The sequence below is a fragment of the Brachyistius frenatus genome, unplaced genomic scaffold (assembly GCF_029030835.1).
Source record: "Brachyistius frenatus isolate BFR_SWC_R1_liver_20210118 unplaced genomic scaffold, ASM2903083v1 Contig_113, whole genome shotgun sequence".
Lineage (NCBI taxonomy): Eukaryota > Metazoa > Chordata > Actinopteri > Embiotocidae > Brachyistius > Brachyistius frenatus.
Window position 1 is genome coordinate 649,706 of NW_027210712.1, and position 24,295 is coordinate 674,000.

Below are 24,295 nucleotides of genomic sequence, written 5' to 3' on the forward strand. Positions count from 1 at the left end.
GTGGTCATCTGTCCCAGCTCTGCGAGCCCTTAAGAATCTAAAGCATTTTATTTTTCCTTTAGCCTCAAATCAATTCCAGACGCCACCGTTTCCTGCCCCCCCCCACCCCCCCAACCCCACCCTCCATCTCCCCCTCCCACCCAGTCTTTAGGGGTCTACAGACCAAAACCACACACAAACAGTCAGAAAGGCAAGAGGCACTAAGGCTCAGGTTTTTCTTGCTTTTTTTTTTCCCATAGCATAAATACCTGAGTTTCCTCCCTCTCCGAATTTCGATTCCAGGAATCGCGTACGTTTGTGCGCGTCTGTTCTTACGATGGAGAAGAAGCTTCTTCTTTTTGTTTCCCTTTCGGTGTTTTCTCTCCCCTCGTCTTATCATTTCTCTCTTGCATTAAAAGGTACAGCGACGGTGTCACCGATCTCCCGCGACGGTGAACTCCGATCCTCTGCAGACGTCTTGAATGACTTGTTTTTGAACCCCTTCCTTCCTCCATTAACCGTGCGAGGACGTCGACGCGCATAAAGGAGACGACCGGGTGCGAGAAAAAAAATGTCTGGCTTCATCCGAGGAGCGGTTTTGTCCTCAGAGAGATATAAAAATAAATAAAAAAAAGAGAATAAACAAGAATGAAAATGAAACAAACTTGTGATGATCTGCGGCAACGTGTGATTATCCAAGTTCATTTTCTGTTCCTGAGCGAGTTCCCAAAGTCTTCCACAGTAATTACAGCGTCAATCTAAACGCTGGACTGCAAAGCTATAATTGCTACAACGGATCCTTACTGGACTGTGACAGAAAATTGAAAGATGGAAATGAATATAAGGGGATACAAAAAAAATAATAATAATAATTCAAAAAAAAAAAAAGAGGAAAGAAACAGAAATACGAACATTAGGAAGGCAGGAGAAGAAGAAGAGCAGAGAGAGAGGAATAATTAAATTGCCGGTTAATTAAGGATGCCCTTCCAAACTGCAGTCAGGAGGTTTCTATTAACTACAACATAGTTGTTAGCACGAGGGCTTTCCACAACACCCCTTTTTTTTTTTCCCCTTTTCTTTTTTTTTTTTTAAATCTTCACACTTTTAATTGTAACGTTGGCTATTTTGGACATCACTCGGCATAATTAACTGCGACCGCCTCTAATGTGGAGTTCATCTTTTCCAATTGTCGGGAGTAAAAAAAAAAAAAAAAAGGAGTAACGCTCGCACGAGAAGTTAAAGCCCATGAAGAGGGCATTCCCGTGCATAACCAATAACCAATAAACAGCGGTCAGCGGGCTAATTGGAAGCGCATTGTCTCGCCTCGAGCCGACCGGCGTCTCATCAGCTCGCCCCGTTGTTTCACCGTCTATTCCGGTCCGCTCATTTTCGGTCGAACGCAGGGAGCTGATCGGTTCGTTCATTAACGTCTTTTCAGCCCCGGAGGATTTTGGGGTTTTCTTTGCGAATTTTTAAAAAGGCCAAATCAGGAACAGCAGAGTGACGCGCTGCAACGTTCCCTTCTTCATTATCGCCTTTGTTTATGTTTTCATTGTGTTTCCGCTGCAGTGAAAACAGTTTTTTTTTGTATTTTTTTGTGTGCATTGTGTCTTTTTATTGAAAGCTATGAGCTACAAACGGAAACAGACTTTTTTTTTTTTTTTTTTTACTTTCCGGGTGCCGAAAGTTACATATTTCTTTCATGACTGAAAGTTGTATGAAAATGTGTTTTGACTGAACAAATGATGAATTATGAAGCTACTTCAGTCACCACGCAGAAGACAAAAAGCGCCCTTTCTGAGTAGGGGGGAGGAACACGCCAACGATCAGTGTTTTTTTGGGATAAATGCGGGATGTGATCAGACATGCTGTCGTGAGAGAGATGAACCGGGGTCACGTTGATTCAAAACAGCGAAGAATACAGTCTGTTCAAAGGCACCGAACATGTTTCTCCAATGAAGTTGAAAAGCAACGCGTCTCATCTGCAGAAAACATGTTCCGGATGCACATAATTTAACGCCAACTGCATATTATTTCCATTTAAAACGATGTGGGATTCTCAGTGATTCCAGGACGCTAATGGGACGGAGCAAACGCTCTCCAAACACACACGTGCTGGAAGCCGAGTTTATTCTCGTGAAATTAAAGGCCTTTTTTTTGTTGTTTTTTTTTGTTTTGTTTTTTGAACGGACTAATTTAGCTCCGCGTGTAAATTAGACTTTTCAAACACAACAATGGCAGAGTTAATTAGGTGCTAGTTAGCTGAACGCAACGAATCGGGGGTTTGCGCGCGCTATCAGCACGCTGTTTGTTTGTCTTCTTCATTATCAGCTTTGTTCATTTGGCATTCTTGAAATTAACATAACATGCCCGACGTATTTGTTGTGCCAACAGCGACGTTGGAGGACTTGATAGTTTCTATCTCCCCCCCCCCCACCCTGTAATTTGGATTAATGATTTCTCCTTTGATAAAAGCAGTTGTACTACTGAGTGCTTTTCAAACGGGGACCTGAGCCGAGATAAAAAAAATAATTTAAAAAAAAATATTTTTTTTTTAAAAAACACTGATGGACAGACAACAAAATAAATAAATAAATAAAATTTAAAAAAAAAAAGATTTTAGAAGGAGGTAGACCACAACAAGGTAAGTGCAATCCGTGTCTTTCTTGTATCACCACCTGTCCGCAGAACAAAGCGCAGCGAGGATGAAACAACAACCCGCCGCCCCCTGCCGTGCTGCGCACGAGCCTGTGCATCAAAAACACTTCCTCAATAATTGACTCGAACCAAGAGATCACTCAGCTGTTCCTCCGACTGCTGTACGCGGTGTCCCCCCCCCCCCCACCCCACCCTCCCGACCGTCGCCTTGGGGAAAAAACACACAAAGTACTCACAGAACTGCAGTTGCGTCCAGTAACTACTATTGATTTACCTCGTTCCCGTGCGCCCGCTTCGCTTCGCTTCAGCTCGGCGCGAGAGTCGCTCGTGCATTTTTAACGTCGCGTTTTCGGGCCTCTGCGGCGTTAAGCTGCCGACGGCGTTTTATAATAGATTATTTTGCTTCCTTTTTGTTGTTGTTGTTGTTGTTGTTTTTTCACTTAGCTACCTGGATCGACTGAAAGTAGAAAAGATGCTAATGTTAGTAGCGCTGCTGCTGTTTCATACACGTCTTCACTTTTTCAACCCCCCCCCCCCCCACACACACACACACACACACACCCCACCCTTTCACACAGCGGCATCAATTTCCTTGCGGGAGAGACGCTTCAGTCTCCCGAGCGGAAAAAAACGGATCTGCTTCCCCTGTGGAAAAGCGATCCTCTTCAGACTGTTTTCCCTCCATCAAAAACCCATCGAAGCTCCGTGACACGAAGCGCATTACCTCCGCAGAGATGGATACCAGGTGACGGGATTTGGTCGGGGCCCGACGCTTATCCTCACGCCAAATCTGCTGCCGCTGCGTGCCTACTTGTTTTTCCCGCCGCGTCACGCACCTCTCACCGTGGGATTATTAAGAGGCGGCGATTAAGGTCCGTGCGGGCGCGCCGCCACCCGCCCTCGACTCGAGCGGCGCGCCGCCACCCGCCCTCGACTCGAGCGGCGCGTGCCGCCACCCGCCCTCGACTCGAGCGGCGCGTGCCGCCGACTCAAGAGAAACGCCGTTTTGATTCACGAGTCTCTCGCTCTCTTTCTGTCAAAGTCGAGTGTCTTGACAAAGTAGAAAATGCTGAGAAAGCGTTATAAATTCCAACAAAAATATAAACGGCACAGTGACTGAGTTGAATGTTAATTACGGTTTCTTGCTGCATTTTATTATTTGGGGATTTCAAGGTTCTGGACATTGAACGGAACATTCAGAACTTCATTCTTTTTCTCATGTAAACGGTTCCTGATGATGTTAAAGTCGGGTTGATTGGAGATAATATTACATGGAGAAACTGACTGTGCATGCACGTGTGTGTGTGTGTGTGTGTGTGTGTGTGTGTGTGTGTGTGTGTGTGTGTGTGTGTGTGTGTGTGTGCGCGTGAGAGTCAAAACAGCAGACATGAGGTCTTGTGGATGGTAATCAGCACTTTAATTTCACTAATGGCTTAATAGAAATCAGCAACCTCTACACATAGACAAACACGCACACACACACACACGCACGCACGCACGCACGCACACACACACACACACACACACACACACACACACACACACACACACACACACACACACACACACACACACACACACACACACACACACACACAGACTCAGTTACTGCAAAGTAGGTCTTCGCTCTGTGTGGTGTGTGTGTGTGTGTGTGTGTGTGTGTGTGTGTGTGTGTGTGTGTGTGTGTGTGTGTGTGTGTGTGTGTGTGTGTGTGTGTGTGTGTGTGTGTGTCTCAGGGTTGCTCGCCTCTCATTAATACGTATTTTTTGTGAATGCTGAGAAAGCTTTGCACTCTTTCTTTGTAATTGCTTCTCCACACACACACACACACACACACACACACACACACACACACACACACACACACACACACACACACACACACACACACACACACACACACACACACACACACACACACACACACCTATTAGTTCCCCTAATTGAAAGACAATTAAGCCTCAGGTTTCGTGGTGTGAGCTAAACGGCGGGTGTCTGTTTTCAGCATCGCTCTGTTTTTAAGCTTTTAACAGACCACAAAGAGCCGGCCACCGAAACGAGACACCCCGAGTGAACCTTGATACGCCGCCTCTCCGTCTCTCTCTGGGCCTTCCAGTTTCTTCCGTGTCCCTCCTTTGTCTTCTCGGTGCTTCACTCTTGCGGTCCTCGATAGCTCGCTTATCATCGTGTTTTTTTTCTTTCGCAATATTACTTAAAACTACTCGTCTATATTTTCTAGCGGATACGTCCCTCCAATCGAAACGTATTTTGCATATTTGGAAGAAGAAGAAAGATTTCTAGTAGAATCGTTGCAACATCTCAATAGTTTGTGCAAAAATTCGTTCTGACAGTTGGACTGAAACTCGAACACCGTGTTTGTTTCTGTTCGGTTGCTTTTTTTTGTTGTTTTCCTCTCGTGCTGCGTCCTCTCTTCTCGCTCTCCGGTCGTTTCATCTCAACCATACCTCATCTCATGAAAACCCTCCTTGTGCAACATGTCACTTCAAGAAACCAGACATGACCGACATTTTTCTTTTAGTTTTTAAATGAGAGAGAGAGAGAGAGAGAGAGAGAGAGAGAAGAAAAACCCTCTTAGAGTCCACAGCTTTGCATCTATTGCAGAGTAGCTTGGGGATTTGTTTTGGAGAGTAGGAGTGGATTTTTACAGTAACAGAAAATCGCATTTTAAACCTCCCATGACCCCCTTTCTCATCTCGGCATAAACATGGGAGAAAAAAAAAAAGATATCACATCTGGTTCGAATAGTGTTCAGGGTTAGAGAGGGGTTTGGTGCTTACAGTTTTTTGGCCCCGGAAACGGCCCGAGTTGTGTGTTTGCGGTGTCCTTGAATGTGTCTCCTCAGGCAACATCTTAAAAAGCCTGGTTGCTGGTTAATTTACTGTAAACTCTTGACTGCATTCACTTTCAGATCAGAAAAGAGAGGCCCCGTAACATCTGGATGTAGTGACGATGAGGGGAGGTAGTGTCACGCTGCTACTCCTGTCAATCACGCAAAAAGTCACCGTTGACTGTCCAATCAGAAAAGAGGGGTGAAAAAAAAAAATGCTCATCTAGAAGCAGTAAAATCAAAAACTAATCAGTTTCCTATATTTAAAATCTATTACTTGTTCAATCTATCAGCTTTAATTGATTGCCTCATAAATTCAAGCATCCGACCCCCCACGGTGCTCCGCCGTTCCACCATCTTGGTTCGTGTCAGAGCATCTGAATCTCGGGCTTCTTATTTCAGTTACCGTAACACAATGAGTCGAACAGTTCAACTCGACCTCTGCTTCGCGTGTGCAGTCAATCAATTTCTTAAACCGAGCTGAAAACCTGCAGAATGCGTGCTGGATGAATTGCATTGGATTATCGCAAATATTATACAGACGATTTGTTTCTTCATCACGTTGCCGGTGTCGTCCTGAACGATATGATGTGACACGCCACTGGCGCGTTACAACACCTGACAAATGAGTTAATCATTTAAACTGGAGTGTCTATTATTTACTGTATATGTGGGTTCTGAGAGACTTCACATCAAACCAGGTCCATATCTGAAAGACCTCGCCCTGTGTGAAAAGGAAAGACGGAGCGTGAGGTGAAATTACAACAAATGTACCCTCGTCTCTTTTGTCCTTTTTATATGCGTTACTCCTTTTGTACACGTTGTTCACACAAGGTACAGTGAGACCATTGTTTGGCTGCACCTCCCTGAAACACAGGCAATATGTGGAGACGGAGAGGAGAAAGAAAGAAGAGACAAGACACACACACACACACACACACACACACACACACACACACACACACACACACACACACACACACACACACACACACACACACACACTCCGCTGCATACACGATTACACACACCGTGTGCCAAGGCAGACAGGGATATATATCACATTCATACATGAATGAATCACCTTTATTACTACTGACCCCTAGAGAGGAGAGGAGAGGGAAAGTTTGAGCAGAGAGAGAAAAAAAAAAAAGTGGGGTCAAGTCTGTTTTTTTTCTTTTTTCTTTTCTCTTTATACTTGCCAGACATTTTTTCAATGTTATTTTAATGGCTGCCGTCGGAGGTTTTGGCTCACCGAGGAGAGACCGAAATGAAAAGCACGGTCCAGAGAAAAGACACCGACAGACGGAGACGTGCGGAGAGGGACGCGGAGACGGAGGCAGCGGGAGAAACCAGGGCGAACAAGACGGCCTGTCCTCGTTGTTTCACGGAGTAACGGAGGACAATCTCCCGCATGGAGACCAACAACGATTAAAACAAAAGGGCTGAACTCCAGCTTTTAAATCCCATGCGTGCAAACGCGTAGTTTAAAGCAAGTATGTCTCCGGCCTTAAAGTCAATCTGGCTAAAGAGAGAACATCGTTAGATACAGGATGATGGGTAGAAGCAGGAGAGCAAACCAAAAACAGAAAAAGCTTTTAGCATCTATTTACGACTTAAAAACAACCCGAACGACAGGCAGCTAATCGTCGTCAGCTCGATATTGTGATGAACTTCAGTTCAAAGTAGAGGAACGCAAAAAAGGACGAAGATTAAAGAACTGGTTCCAGTTTCAAACACTCAACATCCGAAAACGTCCTCGACTTGACTTGTTGAGTTTGTGCAACTTGTCATTTTAATCCACACCGAGAAGACAACGTGGAAATTCACCTCTGCGCTTTTTAGTGGAACGCCAGGTCTCACATTCACATTCACATGCGCGATCACAGCGACATTCAAACCGTCGTGCGTGGAGAGAAACATATTTTCAGACACTCTCTCGTGGCAGAAGGCTGTTCGTGATCGGATGCACACAAAACGTGGTGTGAATGTCGAGTTAGTTACAGCGTTGCCGGCCAGCGGGGCACGTCGTACTGATTCTTCTTTACCTGACTGCTTTGACCTCTGTGTGACACACACACACACACACACACACACACACACACACACACACACACACACACACACACACACACACACACACACACACACACACACACACACACACACACACACACACACACACACACACACACACACACACACACACAGTGTGTGTCTTAGCCATCCTCTCATGTTAGCCAATGAATCACAGCAGTCTACTCAAACACTTGACTCAGATTCACAGCATCACTCTGAACCCAAGGGAATGGTGCACACACACACACACACACACACACACACACACACACACACACACACACACACACACACACACACACACACACACACACACACACACACACACACACACACACGGTTCAGTATTCTAATGTGACTCCTGAGTCATGTATTCAGACAGAGGAAGTGGTCTGGCCAAAAGGCACGCTCGCCCTGGGGAGTCATTATCACTGACTTGTTTCTGTGCTGCATTTTTCCCTCTCTCTCTCTCTCTCTCTCTCTCTCTCTCTCTCTCTCTGTGTGTGTGTGTGTGTGTGTTATTATTGTAAACGGAGAATCGTGGATTTGGAACCGGAGTAACATCCATAAAACATCCAATAATAAGAGCGCTTTACTATTATTAAAGATTTGTAATTATTTTGGTTCTTTTTTTAATTTATTTTTTTAAGCAGAGTCGATCTTCTCGTCGTCGTTTTAACACGCATCAAACTGTGCGTCTCTCAGGTTGACATTTTACTTTGCAATCGGGGTTTTTAAACGCTCATTAAGCACAAAATAAAACAACAGGATTGTTTTGCATCTCTTGTTGCTTCAGGAAATACAAATAATAATAATGTGCTTCATGCCCGCAGGTCGTTGCATTTCCCAACAAAGAGTCGTACCGAGTCGAGTAGTTTTAGCATGTGGAGGCGAGGTGTGTGATATTCTGCTGGCGCATTTTATTCTCGGATATGTCATGTTTCCCTTCACAACAGAAGCATTTCTTCCTTTTCTCATTAAAGCTCCTTTCTGTTTCGCATCGTGTTTATCAAAGGCTTCTCTGCCAGCACAGCTTCTTTTATTATTGATAACCAGCTCTTCCTCTGGTTTTTAAACTGTCCTGGTTGTCGTTCATATTCCAGTTTCATTGGTTAAACCTGCTAATCAGGGAGATATCCGTGTTCGTGCGGTCATCGTCGAAGGCGGCTTCCAGAGCATTAAAGCGTCAGCCGTCCAAATGTATGGAAAAAGAAACCGAAAGCTCAGAAAATTGTTGCGTTTTTAGTTGCCGTGCGAGAGGAAATAACTTTCCAAGCTGCTTCGTTTTTAATTCGTCAGCGGGGTCATTTCTTCGTCAGCATCATTCACTTCACTTCTGAGCCGTCACTCTGCGATCAATCTATCTTATCAGTACTGTTTTGGTTGTTGTTGTGTTTTTTTAAACGTACCTAACTTGACACGTATCCGACAGGTTTTTCAGACAAATAACCGAAGACCTGTAGCGGGGAATCAGGATACAGGGGAAAGCAAATTTATTTTGGACTCGCTTTATTCTTACTTGTTAAATAAAGCTGACACTTAATTTGACACACAAATGACAGTTTGAGAGCCTGTAAATAGATTCGGTGTAGCAGGTGTCAGCTACTCGCACAACAAGTGCACACCAGAGTTTATAACTGTCTTTCAGCGTCGTTGTTGGTGTTTTTGTTTTTTTTAAGACACCTTTGAAGTTTTAGCTCATTCTCGGCTCAATTTCAAAAAAAATATTTTCACTTTCAAGTGACGACTTCCGAAAATAGATATTCCTGAATTTTTGCTTGTTTTTTCTTATTATTATAAATTGTCAGGCAATTCTTAAAATCCTCAACTCAAACTTGACGCAGAAAAATTACACTTTCGAGAAATTAACTGTGTACAGTTTTGGGGATAAAAATATACAACTTAAACAAGATTGTCCTCGCACGGTTTATGTCCCCCAGGCTTCGGTCTTCGCTGATCCCATTTGCCAGTGGTTCCTCTTCAACCCTTGCTTCTTCTTTTTTTTTCCTCGAGGTAATTTCAGTTTAGTCCCAGATACAGTAGGGTGGCGTCAAGCGGCCATTTTACTGTGGCTGTGGCGAAGAGGCAGCTTGGAGGCTTTATGTAAATGAATGACAGACAGGCACAGGCACACACACACACACACACACACACACACACACACACACACACACACACACACACACACACACACACACACACACACACACCCAGGAACAGATACAGTATGAGCATCAATCCGGAGGACTCGAGGATAATTAGCCAGATGATGAGCCGGTATGAAGATGAACTGTCAACACTTCCTGGTTGGCTGGTCATGTGGTCAACAAAAGCCAATGAGCCTTAAGGGGAATTGTCTCACCTGCTGATCTTATGAATATTAAACACTTACATACATATACACACACACACACACACACACACACGCACACGCACACAGTCAAAGCAAAGAAAGAAGAACAGAGTATAGAAGACGAGAGAAAATAAGAAGAATGAGGTAATAAAAAGAGAAAAAAGAAAAATAATCCCAGAGTCACGTCATAAAACTGCAAAGAAAATAATTAGGTGCACTTGTTTCCAAAGTTGAACCTTCCCAAAGACTTTTTTTTTTATTACAGATTATGTTCTCTCCCAATGTCTGCAGCCACACTGCATGGACTACTAACAAAGAAAACAGCAGAAGAATAAAACTTCAGCCAACAGAAAAAAAAAACCCACTAATCAACTGTTCAAACAGCTTCAAATGACCTTTGTTTACATTTTCCTAACAGGCTGCAAACTCTATTTATTGTTCTTGCACGGCAGAATAGGTGAAAGTAGAGACGCTGTTCTACTTCTGCACCAAGTTTCAGGAGGAAGGTTCCAGTTTGATTGCTGGAAATACAAAGTGTCAGACTACCTACATCTTATCTACCAAGATCACACACTTTTAATGTAAACTTAACCATTATACAATCATGACAGTCGCAAATTAGAAAAAAAACAAACTAACATGGGCCTGTAAGTGACAACTTGGGATTTTGGGGGCTAAACGTTGGCAACAGGAAACAAGCACGCCTGTGTTGAAATAGCTAAATCAGATTTTTAGGAACGTAGCAGAGCTAAACTTATGACCTCCCCGTGGAGGCCCGATTCCCCCCTTCAGTCCTCTATTCCCCAGATCGTGTCCAAATTTGATTCATTCCTCCGTTGCTCTCATTAAATTGATTTTACAACATGCTCATATGCCAGGACTTTTCATTAAAATTGCACTTAAGGCCTTTCATTGACATTCATCTAGAGTTTCTTGCAATGAGCAAGCGGGTTTTTTTTTGGTTTTTTTTGCTTCTCAGCGGTTGATGGACACATTAGGTTTTTGTACAGATCAAATTTTGTCTCACTGCTGCTGATAAATTCACTGCAGAGACAAAGACGCTGACTCATCACCTGCCGTGACGAGTCAGGCAGGGCTCTGACGAATATACCGAACGTACCTTTAAACACTTTTTGTTTGAAGACATTAATTTCAACGCATTTAAAAGAAGCTGTAAACAGAGCGACGCAGTAACCTGGCGTTCCCTCCCACGATTAATGAAGTGTGCGTCTAATTGAATTAAAGCTAATGGGTTTACAGACAACACTGTCAGTGCGATTAGTACGACGTCGAAGTTAAAACAACAAACCACTTAAGCAGTCGGATCTCCAACTCATTAAAGTAAAAGTTTGATTAAATTGCGTACAAATTTAGTTTTTTTTTAATCATTTTTATGTCACTGACCGAGCTGCTTTCTTTTCTGCTCTCTCTTCCAGGCTCTTTGACTCGAAGTGAAAAAGAGGTAAACAAACTGCGTGATAGAAGAAGAAGAAGAAGACACAAAATCACGGTGAAGAAGGGCCGTAACGTCGGTGATGAGGATCTGCAGCAACCGGAGCCGTCTCAGCTCATGAACTAGGAAGATCATCAACAACATTTCGTTAGAAAAAAACAGGATACCGGCTCAGTGGGAGCGGCGCTCCACTGAGAGGAACCGCAACGTTTGGGGGCGGAGCGAAGCGAACGGTAGCTCGGGTTGGGCGAGATGGCGACGCTGGCGGTGAAGCGGCAGGGCTTCGGGCCGCTGAGGGCCTTCCTGGTGCTGTTGGGAGTTTCAGCGCTCTGTAGCGTCGCATTAGGGACCCGGAAAGGAAACGCTTCGTTGGACCAAAGGGGCCACAGACACAGACATCCAGGTACGACGAAGCAGCAAGATTTCTCTTCATCATTGGGCTTAAACATTTTACAACTTATGGTCGGTTCATATTTACAAGCATAAACTGTAATTGTGATGCTAAAAAAAAATGATCTGCAAAGACAGCCTTCCGTGCTACGTCTCTTTCATCGTGTTTGTAGGTTCAAAAATTGACGATTTTCCCTTTTCTCCATTTTTTTTATTTATTCATTTATCTATTTATTTTTGTTTTTTAAAACTACTATACAAGATACTGTATGTTATTATGCACGCTGTTAAACAACTATTGACTTAAACAAACGTAACTGTTCTTTTCCATTTCCATTTAAAAATGTCTTGTCAACGAGACCTCTCACTCTAACGACGTCTTTAGCACATTTCCACCCCGATTCACATCGTTCTGTTTCACCTTTAGGATTTACTTCCATCCAGCACCCTTCAGTTGCACACGTTCAAACATGGCCGCTGCCCTCTGCCACCACAGTTTAGCTCCCGTTAGCCACCGAGCAGCTGCACTGCAACAAACAAGAGCTTAAATGCTTCCTAAGATCCACGTAAAAAAATTAAAAAAAAATTTTTAAAAACGACTGGTTGCAGCGTGCGTTGTTCAAACAAACCGCCTATGTTTCCTGAGCTGGGATTTCAATCAGTGACCCATAATTCAAAAAAATAGGCCTGTTTGTGAGATCCCGGCCTCCCACCCACTTTTAAGTTCAGTCAACTGAAAAAAAAGATCTCAGAAAATGAACTGTAGTTGTGGTAATAATTAATTAATTCAACACTGAGTGGAGAAGAAAAAAAAATGTGGCTTTTCATTTGGCTTCTAAGCAAAAAAAAAAAAAAATTGGATTGCAGACCACAATAAATGTGCTTCCGAGTGGAATTTGTTAACAACGTAATTTATATTTAATTTGCTAAATATATATTGTTGGTTTAAAGTAATGGTTTGGTGTTTAATTCATCTGTTTCTAGGTCACTTGTCGCTGCATAGACACAGACAGAGAGCGGGGAAGGAAGGACAGGTACTCCACAGGTCCAAACGAGGATGGGTCTGGAATCAGTTCTTCGTCATTGAGGAGTACACCGGACCCGACCCGGTTCTGGTGGGCAGGGTGAGTTAATAAAACAATCCCTCTGACGACTTCTTCTCTTCCGAGCGGTATTAGTACCGGAATAACCGTTTTAATGAAAGGCCACCTCGGCCTCCACGGCGAGGGCAGGAGAGGTGACGGCAAAACTCCGACAGGATTTAAATGCGCTCTTCGCATTTATCAAGCCGAGATGGAAAAAAAAATAAAAGAATAAAAATTAAAAAAAAGGAAAGAGGTCATGTTCATGTTCCAAGGGTGAAGATGATTGGTGGTGCTCCTCCACAACAACACCATCACTCAAGCTGAGCAGCGGCTTTCATAGCAAACAACAAATGATGTTTACAATGCGTCATATTTCATAGTCTAGGGGCCGTAAAGGAAGAACAAGAGTTTAATTGAATGTTGAACATCCCTCTTTTTATTTTATGACAGTATTTTAAATCTCTTACTTATTAGTGTTTGCCTGTCAAAACACAGATCATGTCTGGTTTGTCCATTTCAGCCTTTCAGCCTCATTTTGTTTGTCTACTTGAGAAACAGAAACCTTACCGAGGCCAAAAGTACCTGCCTCGTTGTATAACCACGACTCCGTCTCTTTTTCCTCTTTAATATCGACAAAAATCTGAAATCCAGATGTGGGATCCTATCTGTGCATTTAACTCTATGTTGTGTCTCCCCTCTCTCCAAGCTCCACTCAGACGTAGACTCGGGCACCGGGTACATCAAGTACATCCTGTCCGGCGAAGGTGCGGGAACGATCTTTGTTATCGACGACAAGACGGGAAACATCCACGCCACAAAAACGCTGGACCGCGAGGAGCAGGCCCAGTACACGCTAACGGCGCAGGCCGTGGACAGAGACACCAACAAACCTCTGGAGCCTCCGTCGGAGTTCATCGTGAAAGTTCAGGACATCAACGACAACCCTCCCGAGTTTCTGCAGGGGCCGTACTACGCCAGGGTGCCTGAGATGTCCAATGTTGGTGAGTAGCGGAAGAAAAGGAGGGGAAGCTTAGTTTGGTGCGAATAGGCCAAGGAAAGGGGGAGGGGCTTAGTTAAGATTGGTAAGAAGACCAAGGGTGGTGAGAAGAAAGACAATTTCTTCTCACCAAATTTCTCTTTTTACATGTTCTTATCACAAAAGCCTACAAAAGCAAAGATATGTCAATGAACATGACCTACAGATTTGTTTTCTTTCCCACTTATAATTTGATAACAACAATAATTCAGAAAAGTCAATCAAATTGCAGTTGTTGTTTTTTTAGCAGACAAAAGCTCTCTGTTTTACATTGATTGACATGTGTTAATGTAGTCGCTAATGGAGTTCATCACCAGTGTTGTTTGTCTCCTAAACAGCCCTTTTCATACATTATTAATAATCACTGAAATGTGAACACAGGAAGTGTGATAGGGAACTGAAAGCCGACACATTCAGTTCCTGAAAAAGCCGTTTCTCATTTTTGTATTTATTTTTTATTATATGTTCCTAACAGGAAAAAAATAAATGGGCTCAACCATTAGCAGGTGAGGAAATATTTAGTATTAGGTTGGCACAGGCAAGAGGTCCTATCTTCTCCTTAGAGTCTCCTTACATAGACCCTCTGGTCTTGATAGATCTGCTTCTCCAAATGTGATGTGGTCTTGGAGAGCCTTCAACCCTTCAGGGCCGACCTGAAATAAACCACACTGGCAGTGGTGCTGCCTCCAACCGTGAAAGGCAGAGAAATCCCCCCCTCGCTGAATGGACAGGACTTCCAAAGACAGGAACTTCTGAATGACTTTTTGTTTGAGCTGTTTTTCCACCCAATCCGCTTAATAAGCTAAAACCTGAATACGGACGTCTGGCGAGGACGAAAGAAAAGCTGTGTTTTGACTAACTGAGGTCCATGTTCCCTCGTGAAGTACAGAGTTAGAAAAAGGTCTCTTTGAAATACACACCGTTGTTTTTTTTTCAGGTAAACTCAGGGCCACATTGAGTTTTCAGTTATAACCAGTGGATTTTATGCTCGGTACAATGGTGGTGCTCAAATGGCTGCAACTGGAAATGGATATATTCAAATAGCGTATGTGGAACTGAAAGAAAGCACACTTTTGTTCAAATAAAAGTTAAACGCAGGAAACTGGAAAGTTCATGCACACAGCCGAGTCTCACTGCGGGTCTTCACAGACTGTCCTCCTGGTTAATATTATAGTATTACACAAAACAGGAGTTTTTAACCAGATTGATCTTTGAAAAGAAGAAGAGAAAGTCAGATGCAGGAGCCCAAGGAGGCTTCAAACTTTCAATAAGTAACAACTTGGATTGACAGCGTTCAGTCTTTCATTGTCTGCGAGTCAATTGTCTGAAAAGTCGTATAAATATGTTCAGGAAGGAGGTCAATGGGCACAAAATCTTGACGTGAAGATGGTGGTGGGAGAATTTCAATTCACAAGATGAAACACTTTGATTTGATACCTTTCTATAACCATCTTTTTTTTTTAGGAATTACTGGATGGCTGAGAATAAAGCGGAAGACCGAATAAGATACCCTCCTCAAAAAAGACCTGTTATAAATAGAACTTCGGCCGTAACATTCGTTGCCTGCAGGTGGTGTGAATGCAGCTATTGATTTCTTTACCTGTATGTGGTGATGACACGGGTCTAAATTACTGCTTACACCACATTTCTCTAGCAGGCAGAGCAGGTTGGCGGTTGCAGAACAGATCTGGCACCAAATATAAAATGTAAAAAAAGTAATATAGTGAATGTTAAAGTTAGTTTTATGAGTTGTGTCACATCCGAAAAAGGACATTTCAACAATTATGCAAATAGAACATATTTCACACTTCTGCAAATGTAATTTACTTGCTCAGCTTAACTGTGTCAAGTTCAGTTAAACAAGATTTACTGGAAGTAGATGCTGTTGGGTTAGAAACACCATATCTCCCAATTGACAGTTTATTTTGGGGAGGGCTAAGATAAACTGTCATGTCCTGAACTCAACAACCATGAGTTTTTCAGATTATCCAATGGGTTTTGAAAAGGTCCATAAATCCACGGGGGTTGTTGAACTCTGTCATCTCTTTGGAGGGAGTATAATGTTTAATTTAAAACATGAAGATCACCAAAATTGGAGACAGGATTTTTTTTTCTCCAGAAGACTGATGAAATGTAGAGAAATAATAGTGGAGACCAGGCTCTCAGAGGGGGAAGTTCAGCAGCAGCGTGTCTGAGAGATGGGAGTGTGCTTTCCATTTCCCATCCAGCTTGGTTGCCGGCAGGTGAAGCGGCACTCGCTTTCGTGACGAGCTTGTTTTGTCGAAGCCTTCTTGAACCGAATCGCCGAGGTAGAGTTATCTTCCTCCTGACATCTCTGTCGCGTCTGTGTGTCTGTCCCGTAGGCACGTCAGTGATGCAGGTGACGGCTACAGATGCCGATGACCCCACCTATGGCAACAGTGCCCGACTGGTGTACAGCATCCTGCAAGGACAACCCTACTTTTCTGTGGAGCCTCAGACGGGTGAGGAACTATCACTGTCATCGTCATCGTCATCATCATCATCATCATCCACAACACAACCAAACACACACACAAGTTTACAAGACTAGGAACTACTAATCATCGCTGCTAAATCTGAAGACACTTCTGTATCCCAAAGAAACTTAAAAATGCCATAAAAACAAGAACAACAAACAATAAATAAAATAGAAAAAACAATAGTCTCAATTAAACCCAAGCAAAAAAAATGAATTAAAAAACAATTGTGCTTTGGCTTTCCTATAAAGTGTTTCTTTGGATTCACCAACAGATAGTAACTCAAGCAGGGGTGGGCGAAATTGCCAGATCAATACAATAAAGAGAATTAATACTCACAGCTGATGTCTTATTATTTGCCATCTTTTCTGCCTCCAACAGATTCAGCTACTTTTGCAGCTCCAACAAAGACGTAACAGTGAGATCGTTTTTGCCATTTAAGTTGTGTTTTACAGTCATAATTAAATAATACAAGGATTTAGCCTTGGTTTTTTTGTATCCTGAAATTGCAGACTACCAGACTTTACTGCTGTGTGGAAACTACTCGTTGCCAGGGCCAAAAACTCCCTCCCCCCTTCCAAGAAAAAAAAAAAACCATTTCTTTTTGCACTATTTTCATCTTCTACCACTGTCAATGTAAAAAGCTTAGAACTCAGTGCTGCGGGGATCCTGTAACAGCACATCCTTTCAACTGAAATTGGTGAGGAAAAGAAGCCACTACTGTTAAAAACAGGTCCCCAGAGGACATACAGCTCAGGTCCCTGCTGAGCCCAGGCCTAATATTTGGGTTCGCATTATGAGGAGAAATTGGATGTAAGGAGAGAGAGAGAGAGAGAGAGAGAGAGAGAGAGGTCGGGGGCAGACAGAGGGACCATGTTAGGTCAGGAGATGGAGAGGAAGAGCTGAAAGCGAGAGGTTAGGGGCGGGGGGAAAAAATTGGTTTAAAGAGCGAGTTTGTGGAAAGAGAGTGGCGAGGGCACGGAGAGCGGGAGTGATTTGGGCAGAGTAAATCTGGCTAATCAAAACCAGTGTTGGGTATTTGACTGGCTCAAATCCACAGCTCACATTTCTAATTGGTTTGGAGATTATCAGCTTTTCATGCTGTCACACACACACACACACACACACACACACACACACACACACACACACACACACACACACACACACACACACACACACACACACACACACACACACACACACACACACACACACACACACGGCATAATATGACAGCAGAGAGCCTCCCCGACACTGCAGCGAGAAATGTGCAGAAAAGGACGAGAGAGATGGAGAGAGAGAGAGAGCGAGAGAGGGTGCCGGCTGATGAATTAAACAGAAAAGATTACTGGGGCTTGAAATAGATAAAAGTGAGACTTCACAGATGTTCTACTACAGTTCTTTAGTTATTTGAATGATGAGTGATGATGTGTTTCCCCCCCCAAAAAAATTAGATAGCTTCAGAATAAATGTCAGTTCCTGCTCTTAGAAGAGTAAATTGCTTGGCAACTGATTTTGATTTTTGAGAGGGACTTTTTTTTTTTTTATACTACTTTAAATTCCGAAAATAACATTTTTTCAATACATAATTCAAATATATAATCATATAAAACGCCGGTGCATAGTGTGTACCACCCTACTTATGCACAAAAACATGTTAAATGTTAAAAACAGTTCACGCGTACTGATGCAAACGTGGACTTTACCTGAACGGCTTTTTGAACTACTGAACTTGTAATATTTCAAAAGCCATAAAAATCAATGAGCCTCAAGTAATCTGGAATCCGAACATTAAATTAATGCTACAAATCTGTCCGTGCAGGTATAATTCGTACGGCCTTGCCCAACATGGACCGCGAGGCCCGCCAGGAGTACGACGTCGTCATCCAGGCCAAAGACATGGGCGGTCACATGGGCGGGCTGTCGGGCACCACCGAGGTTAAAATCACCCTCACGGACGTCAACGACAACCCTCCAAAGTTCCCGCAGAGTGAGTACTCACCCCACGGCGTATTCATCCGCAGTGCCTAATGTATGAACACGTGTTACTGTCCTCTGGTGGGAAATCTCTGTTTAAGAGGTGTCAAAGTGTCATCGCAGTCTGTCTGGACTTCCCGTCACGTTCATCTGCAGGTGTGTCGGCACACATCGACGTGCGTCGGTCGGTCTGTGCTATATGCGCGCACGCCAGAAAAAACACCACTCGTTTGCAAAATATAGAAACCAGTGAAGTCACCGAAGGAGGCAAGAAAGATGAATTGGGAAATCAATTATGAAAGGTTCTTTCCTGAGCTTCGGCGTGTGTGCGTGTTTGTATGTGGACGAGAAATTTCCCTCAGACATTCGTTGACTGACTGATTGTTGGAGTGATATAAAGTATTAAGTCTGAATTCATTAAGATCTGAAGATTTGATGGTAATAACATTTGGTTTTATAGGCACTCTGGTTTTTCTTCTGTTTACTATACTGATATTACCAACTGTGACAAAGATACCCATCAAATAAACAGATGGTAGTTTTCTAATTGGGTCGTCAAGCAAACAAACAATGTCTGTCTGTTTCTGTTCCCTATTATTCGGTTGTTTTTTTTATGGACGCTTCCTTCCAGTTAATGTTTTTTGTTGACATCGACCTTTTTCAAAAGGCAGAAGGTGGTTGGGAAATCGCTTCACGTGTCCGTTCTAAATCTACAAAGCAAAGACTCAACTTTCCTGGTTTGCCTGATAGAAACAGCAGCAGCCTGAACCTCAGCGGTGATTTGAAGCTCTGTATTTCTTACATTCAATCAAAAGCCCAAGAATCTGCGTCTTTCTCCCTTTTTCACCCAGTCTTTCCCATTTAGGGAGTCTTTCTGCAACTGTTTTTTGTTGTTGTTTTTTTTGTTCCTCCCTTCCTTCCTCCCTCTCTCCCTCCCTCCCCTCCTGTAAGTCTGAGCAGAGGGACTCCTGGCAGAGATTCAGCAGAGTCGCTGCAGGAATGGATGGAGAGAAGAAGGAGGGTGGGTGAGGTGGGAGGGGGAGGGGAACAGACGAGATGAGGGATCAGGATTTAGCCTGTGGAGAAGCTGAATAGGCGAGAAAGGAGAGCGACACGAGCAGAAGCGGAAGTACAAAACGGCGAGATGCAGAGAGGGAAGAAAAGAGAACGTCAGAAGCATCAGTCCGGCTCCTGGAGTCGAAACAAGCCGACAGCGTTTCCATTCGATGCAAAGATACAATCTGACTCCTGTAAGGCCACGACGAACAGACAACATGTTGAGGCCATTTGTCCTCCAGCAGGTTGTTTTCAGCAGGCACGCTCGGTACATTTCGAAGTTTCCATACAGATCTTTTTGATTGCACCACATGTCCTTTCATATGAAATCAAAACACAAAGTTGAAACATGTTAAGAACAAAGTCGATCTGAGACTAAATTGTCAAATTTGGTGGCGAAATTCAAAGCAAAGGGTCCCGTGAATGGCTGCATTTTTTTTTCCAAGCATCACTTCATAACCTCTGATAACCTTTCGACCTTTTAAACCAGTGACCTCACCAATAAGGTGATTTATTAACTATTTAACAAACTTGCACCAGATGATCAGAACCAGAAGTATTTCTTGGTCTGTTTTACTAATACAAATAAGAAGAAATATGGTTGTTGTAACGAGGTAGTAAAGATCGTCTCTGTAACTTCAGGCCACCCCGTCTGTTTCTGTATCCAAAGTGCGCATAAAACATCTTAAAAAAAAAAAAGATGACAAGACATAAAGTATGCTTTTATGACCAGCCATTATCAGTCCTAAGTGTTCACAAAGTGGCTTCTCGCAACCTCGCTGGCAGTTTGCATCTGTGGCGCGAGATATTACACATCATGGCAATATGTTGTCGATGCGGTTACCCTTGTTCGAGAGAAAGAAAAAAAAAAAAGTAGAAGTACAACCACCTGCAAGAAAAATCCTCCAGATGGTGTGAATGAGGACAGTGATTACTTATTTAGTAGTTGGGCAGCGTGAGGGAGAGAAAAGAAAGGGACAAAATAAAATAAAAAGTGAAATGAGTCTAGAAAAAGAAAAACAGAGCCGGAGAAAAGACAAAAATAAAAACAAAGAGAAACAAACCATACGTGTCAGCGTTAAACCCCCAGCGTGCTTCTCAGTTCAGATTCAAGCTGCTGTGTTGTGATCTCTCCGTCTCCCTCCATTTCTCACTGACTTTCTTGTCCCGTTAATTCTCTCCCTTTTCACCTCATTATCGAGCATCTTTCCGTTCGCCCGCCCCGAAAATCCATCACGGCACAGACAGGGAGTGTAGGAGCAAGAGGAGCGAAAGGCAAACAGCAGTGATTGTTCTCTAACTCTCCCTCCGACTTCACTTTTCATTAGGCTGACATGACAGAGATGGTTTGGTTAAATACTGTTAATACACGTCAGCCGCGGCGCTCGCTCTCTCTCTCTCTCTCTCTCTCTCTCTCTCTCTCTCTCTCTCTCTCTCTCTCTCTCTCTCTCTCTCTCTCTCTCTCTCTCTCTCTGTCTCTCGTTCTTGTTTAAACACCGACAATGGAGATCAAAAGCAGATAATAATTTAAAAAAAAGACGTTTGAAGCGGTGAAAGATCCTTCGGTTGATATCTACAGGCTTCTATTTGCACATCGTTTCCATCATCAACCTTCGCTGACTTCTAGGAGCGGGATTATGGAACTGTCTATTCCTCAAAGCAAACCAGACTCTATCGATTTAAAAAAAAATAAATAAATAAATCTCAGACACGACTTTGATTTTGAAATGAAGTCCAAATTAAAAGTTTTTCCTCACTGGTTTAGGCAGAAAATAAAAGTCGTAATGTGTGGAAAATTGGTTTAAAATGAACGAGATGGTGCAAAGAACATTAAAACAAAGAGAAAATTCTTCATCTTCATACCTCTTTTTGGAGTAAATGGAAAGGAGCTGCTGTAGAAAGAATATAATTCATGCTTTTTAAAGTTCAAGAGAATCTTAATAATAATATCATTAGAACAGCAACATTTTTGGTCAAGTGGTCCATGCTGACATCGGTATTATACTTTTGGCACCTGCATGGTATGTGTGTGCGTGCGTGCGTGCGTGCGTGCGTGTGTGTGTGTGTGCGTGCGTGCGTGTGTGTGTGTGTGTGTGTGTGCGCGGCTGTGGCTGTGCACGCCAACTGCATGTCTGCCAATGCAATCACAGAATGTGGTGTAAACAGACCAGTGTTGGACTACAAGTGTCCCAAAAATTACTGCCATCATATCATAAATCCAAATATCAAAGCATGCGACAAACTCTGAAGCCGAACGCCACCAAAAGCAAACTCGGTTCCCTTTTTTCTTCAACGAGAAGCAGCTCTCTGTGTTTCTTCAGGCTTGTTTTTGTTCGAGTTATAATGTCGTCAATAATCCGTTTAGTGCCGCAAACCGCAAAGTCAAACTCAGAGCAGAAGTCCACGCCCACCACAGCATATTTAAAACACACCACAGACACATATCAACTCTTTGAATAAACAACTCTTCAATTAAATCGGAATCACCAATACATTTGATGAAATATAGTCTGTGTAATGACACATCAAAGTTACAAGCAGGAGTCAGAAATGATAAAGTACTACAAGGCATGACTGTTAAATTACTGATCTAAGAGATCGGAGTCATTACATGAGGCTGTTCATTGGTGTTTATATATAAACGCTGCCTGTTTTTATGAGCTTCTTTCACAATCGGACATCTGAGAGAAATATAAACAGTAGGAGGAATGAAAGCAACGCATGACTTCACTTTCTCATGCAAAGCAACTTGCAAAATTAGCAAAAACAAACAGTGGCTTGACTTTTTTGCCGTGACGAACTCACGTTTTCCTCCCCGGTGGTCTTTGAATGTAACATACTGGTTTCCTGCCCGTGCTACGCTTCGGTTTTAGCCCGGGGACAGGTATGCCAAGCTGCCCTGTGTGTTCTGTCATACAATGTTTAACTCAGCTGCCAGGAGCCATTGAAGTTAAGCTACTTAGGGAAAGCAAGAATAGAAAGACGGGAGCAAAAAAAAAAAAGAAAAGAAAAGAAAAAGAGGCAGGAAAAGGGCCAAGGAGGGGCAAGGATGAAATGAGCATTTAGCTGGTGATGGGACAGAGGAGGGGGAGGAGGGGGAAGAGGGGGAGGAGAGTGGGGACGGGCATGAGAGAAGTAGGGCGACGAGGGAGGGGGGGGGGGGGAGAAGGTGAGGCGAGGATGAATGAAGAGATTTGGGAGGATGAAAAAGGGGAGAGACAAACAGGAGATGAAGAAGGAGGCAGAGATGTTGGCAGAAGGAGAGTTTTAAAAAGGCGGAGACGGAGAGGGGAAGACGGAGAGGGGAAGACGGAGAGGGGAAAAATTGGCGAAGATCGATGGAGATGTGGTGAAGGAAAAAAAAAAAAAAAAGTAAAGGGCTGGAAGGTGATAGGAGGGGATTTGGGCCGGATGGATCAAGTCCTGCGAAATCACTCTCCTCTCCCCTTTTTGAATTTTGGAAGCCAGGCGACCGAACGAATTTCATGATTCACAGGATTGCCACACCTGGACGAGCAGGATAAACATGCTAATGGTGTACAGCCCCGTAAAAACCATGGGTCGACTCCGCGCCTCTCTCTGCCCGAATCGAAACGTAAGGAGGGAGGGAAAGGAGGGATCGGGGGAAGGAGGGAAAACATCAGAGGGAGATTTGGACAAAGAAAAGAAACAGGAAGACAGAAAATGCTTCGTTCCAAATGACGTACTTTTGAGAGTCACTATTTTTGAGAGCATTAAGCGCGTTCACAGAAACATGCAGTTCGCTGCAAGTACCAGGATGATGCACTCAACACGGTCCAAAAACAAGACCAGTGAAAGGCCTAACACTTTCCACCCTAAACGGTCGCCATCTTGGCCACGCAGACGAAGGGGGCGGGGCCAGCGACGACAAAAATGTTGGTTTTTTTTTTTTTTTTTTAAATGAAGGCGTTTGAGGAAGCTGCAGGTGTTCCTGAACACCACACAAAACGTATTTTTCACTGTACTGCTGCTGGACAGAAGAATCCGTGTGTTTAATGAGTGCGTTAAACAGCGGGCACAAAAAAACTTCTCATGCACTTAATTTCTGGGTAAAAAAAAAAAACGAAAGCTGCTACCCTGTAAAAAAATTTTTTCCTGCATTACGTCCCTTTGTGTACGAGCACTATTTATTAGTGCACTACAGGAAGTATGTCCTTTGGAGCACGGCAAAAGAGAATTTTATGATAAAATGAGCTGAGGCGAAATGAAAAATGGGGATGATTGGTTGGCGGCGGACTGAGAGGAGAGACGGAAAAAAACCACATGAGAAATGAGAGAGAGGAAAAAAGGATAAGAGAGAAGAGACATATGGTCCTACTGCTCTCATTCTGAAAACCAGGTGTCTACTCTTTCACACCCACACACACACACACACACACCTGACACTGTAGGGGATATTAATATCCTCTGGGCCATAAGAAACAGATGGTATAGTTCACGTTAATCCCTCTCTGCCCTCCAAAACTGACCCTGCCTCAGATAGTAAACACAGTGGCAGCCGGCCAGGAAACCTCTAAAGACTTCTAAAAGAGAGTTGAACACCAAAGCAACCTGTGAACCGCGAGTCGACATCAACATCACCAACCAAAGCCAAGTTAAACATGTTCCTGCCTTTCATTTTTTTTTTTTTTTTTTTTTCCCCTCTCCCAGGTGTGTATCCCATGTCTGTGTTGGAAGATAAAGTGCCAGGAGAGGAAGTGGGTCGTCTGAAGGCTAAAGACCCCGACCTCGGAGACAACGGGCTGGTGAACTACCGCCTGATAGACGGAGACGGGATGAGCATGTTCGAGCTGAGCACCGACTCCGAGACCAGAGAGGCTGTCATTAAACTCAAGAAGGTAAGAAACGAAAGAGGGGGG

At 43.5% G+C, this 24,295-nt stretch overlaps 1 protein-coding gene across 1 annotated transcript in view; it reads left to right on the forward strand.

Moving 5' to 3' along the window:
• The window catches only part of cdh11 (cadherin 11, type 2, OB-cadherin (osteoblast)), an 85,629-nt gene that overhangs the window by 47,403 nt on the left and 13,931 nt on the right, over positions 1-24,295 (forward strand). The window contains exons 3-8 of the mRNA XM_069712881.1: positions 11,354-11,773; positions 12,745-12,884; positions 13,552-13,846; positions 16,245-16,364; positions 18,205-18,372; positions 24,087-24,274. Of these exons, the coding sequence (XP_069568982.1) occupies positions 11,623-11,773; positions 12,745-12,884; positions 13,552-13,846; positions 16,245-16,364; positions 18,205-18,372; positions 24,087-24,274 (1,062 nt within the window). The 5' untranslated portion in view covers positions 11,354-11,622. The remainder of the gene's footprint in view (positions 1-11,353; positions 11,774-12,744; positions 12,885-13,551; positions 13,847-16,244; positions 16,365-18,204; positions 18,373-24,086; positions 24,275-24,295) is intronic.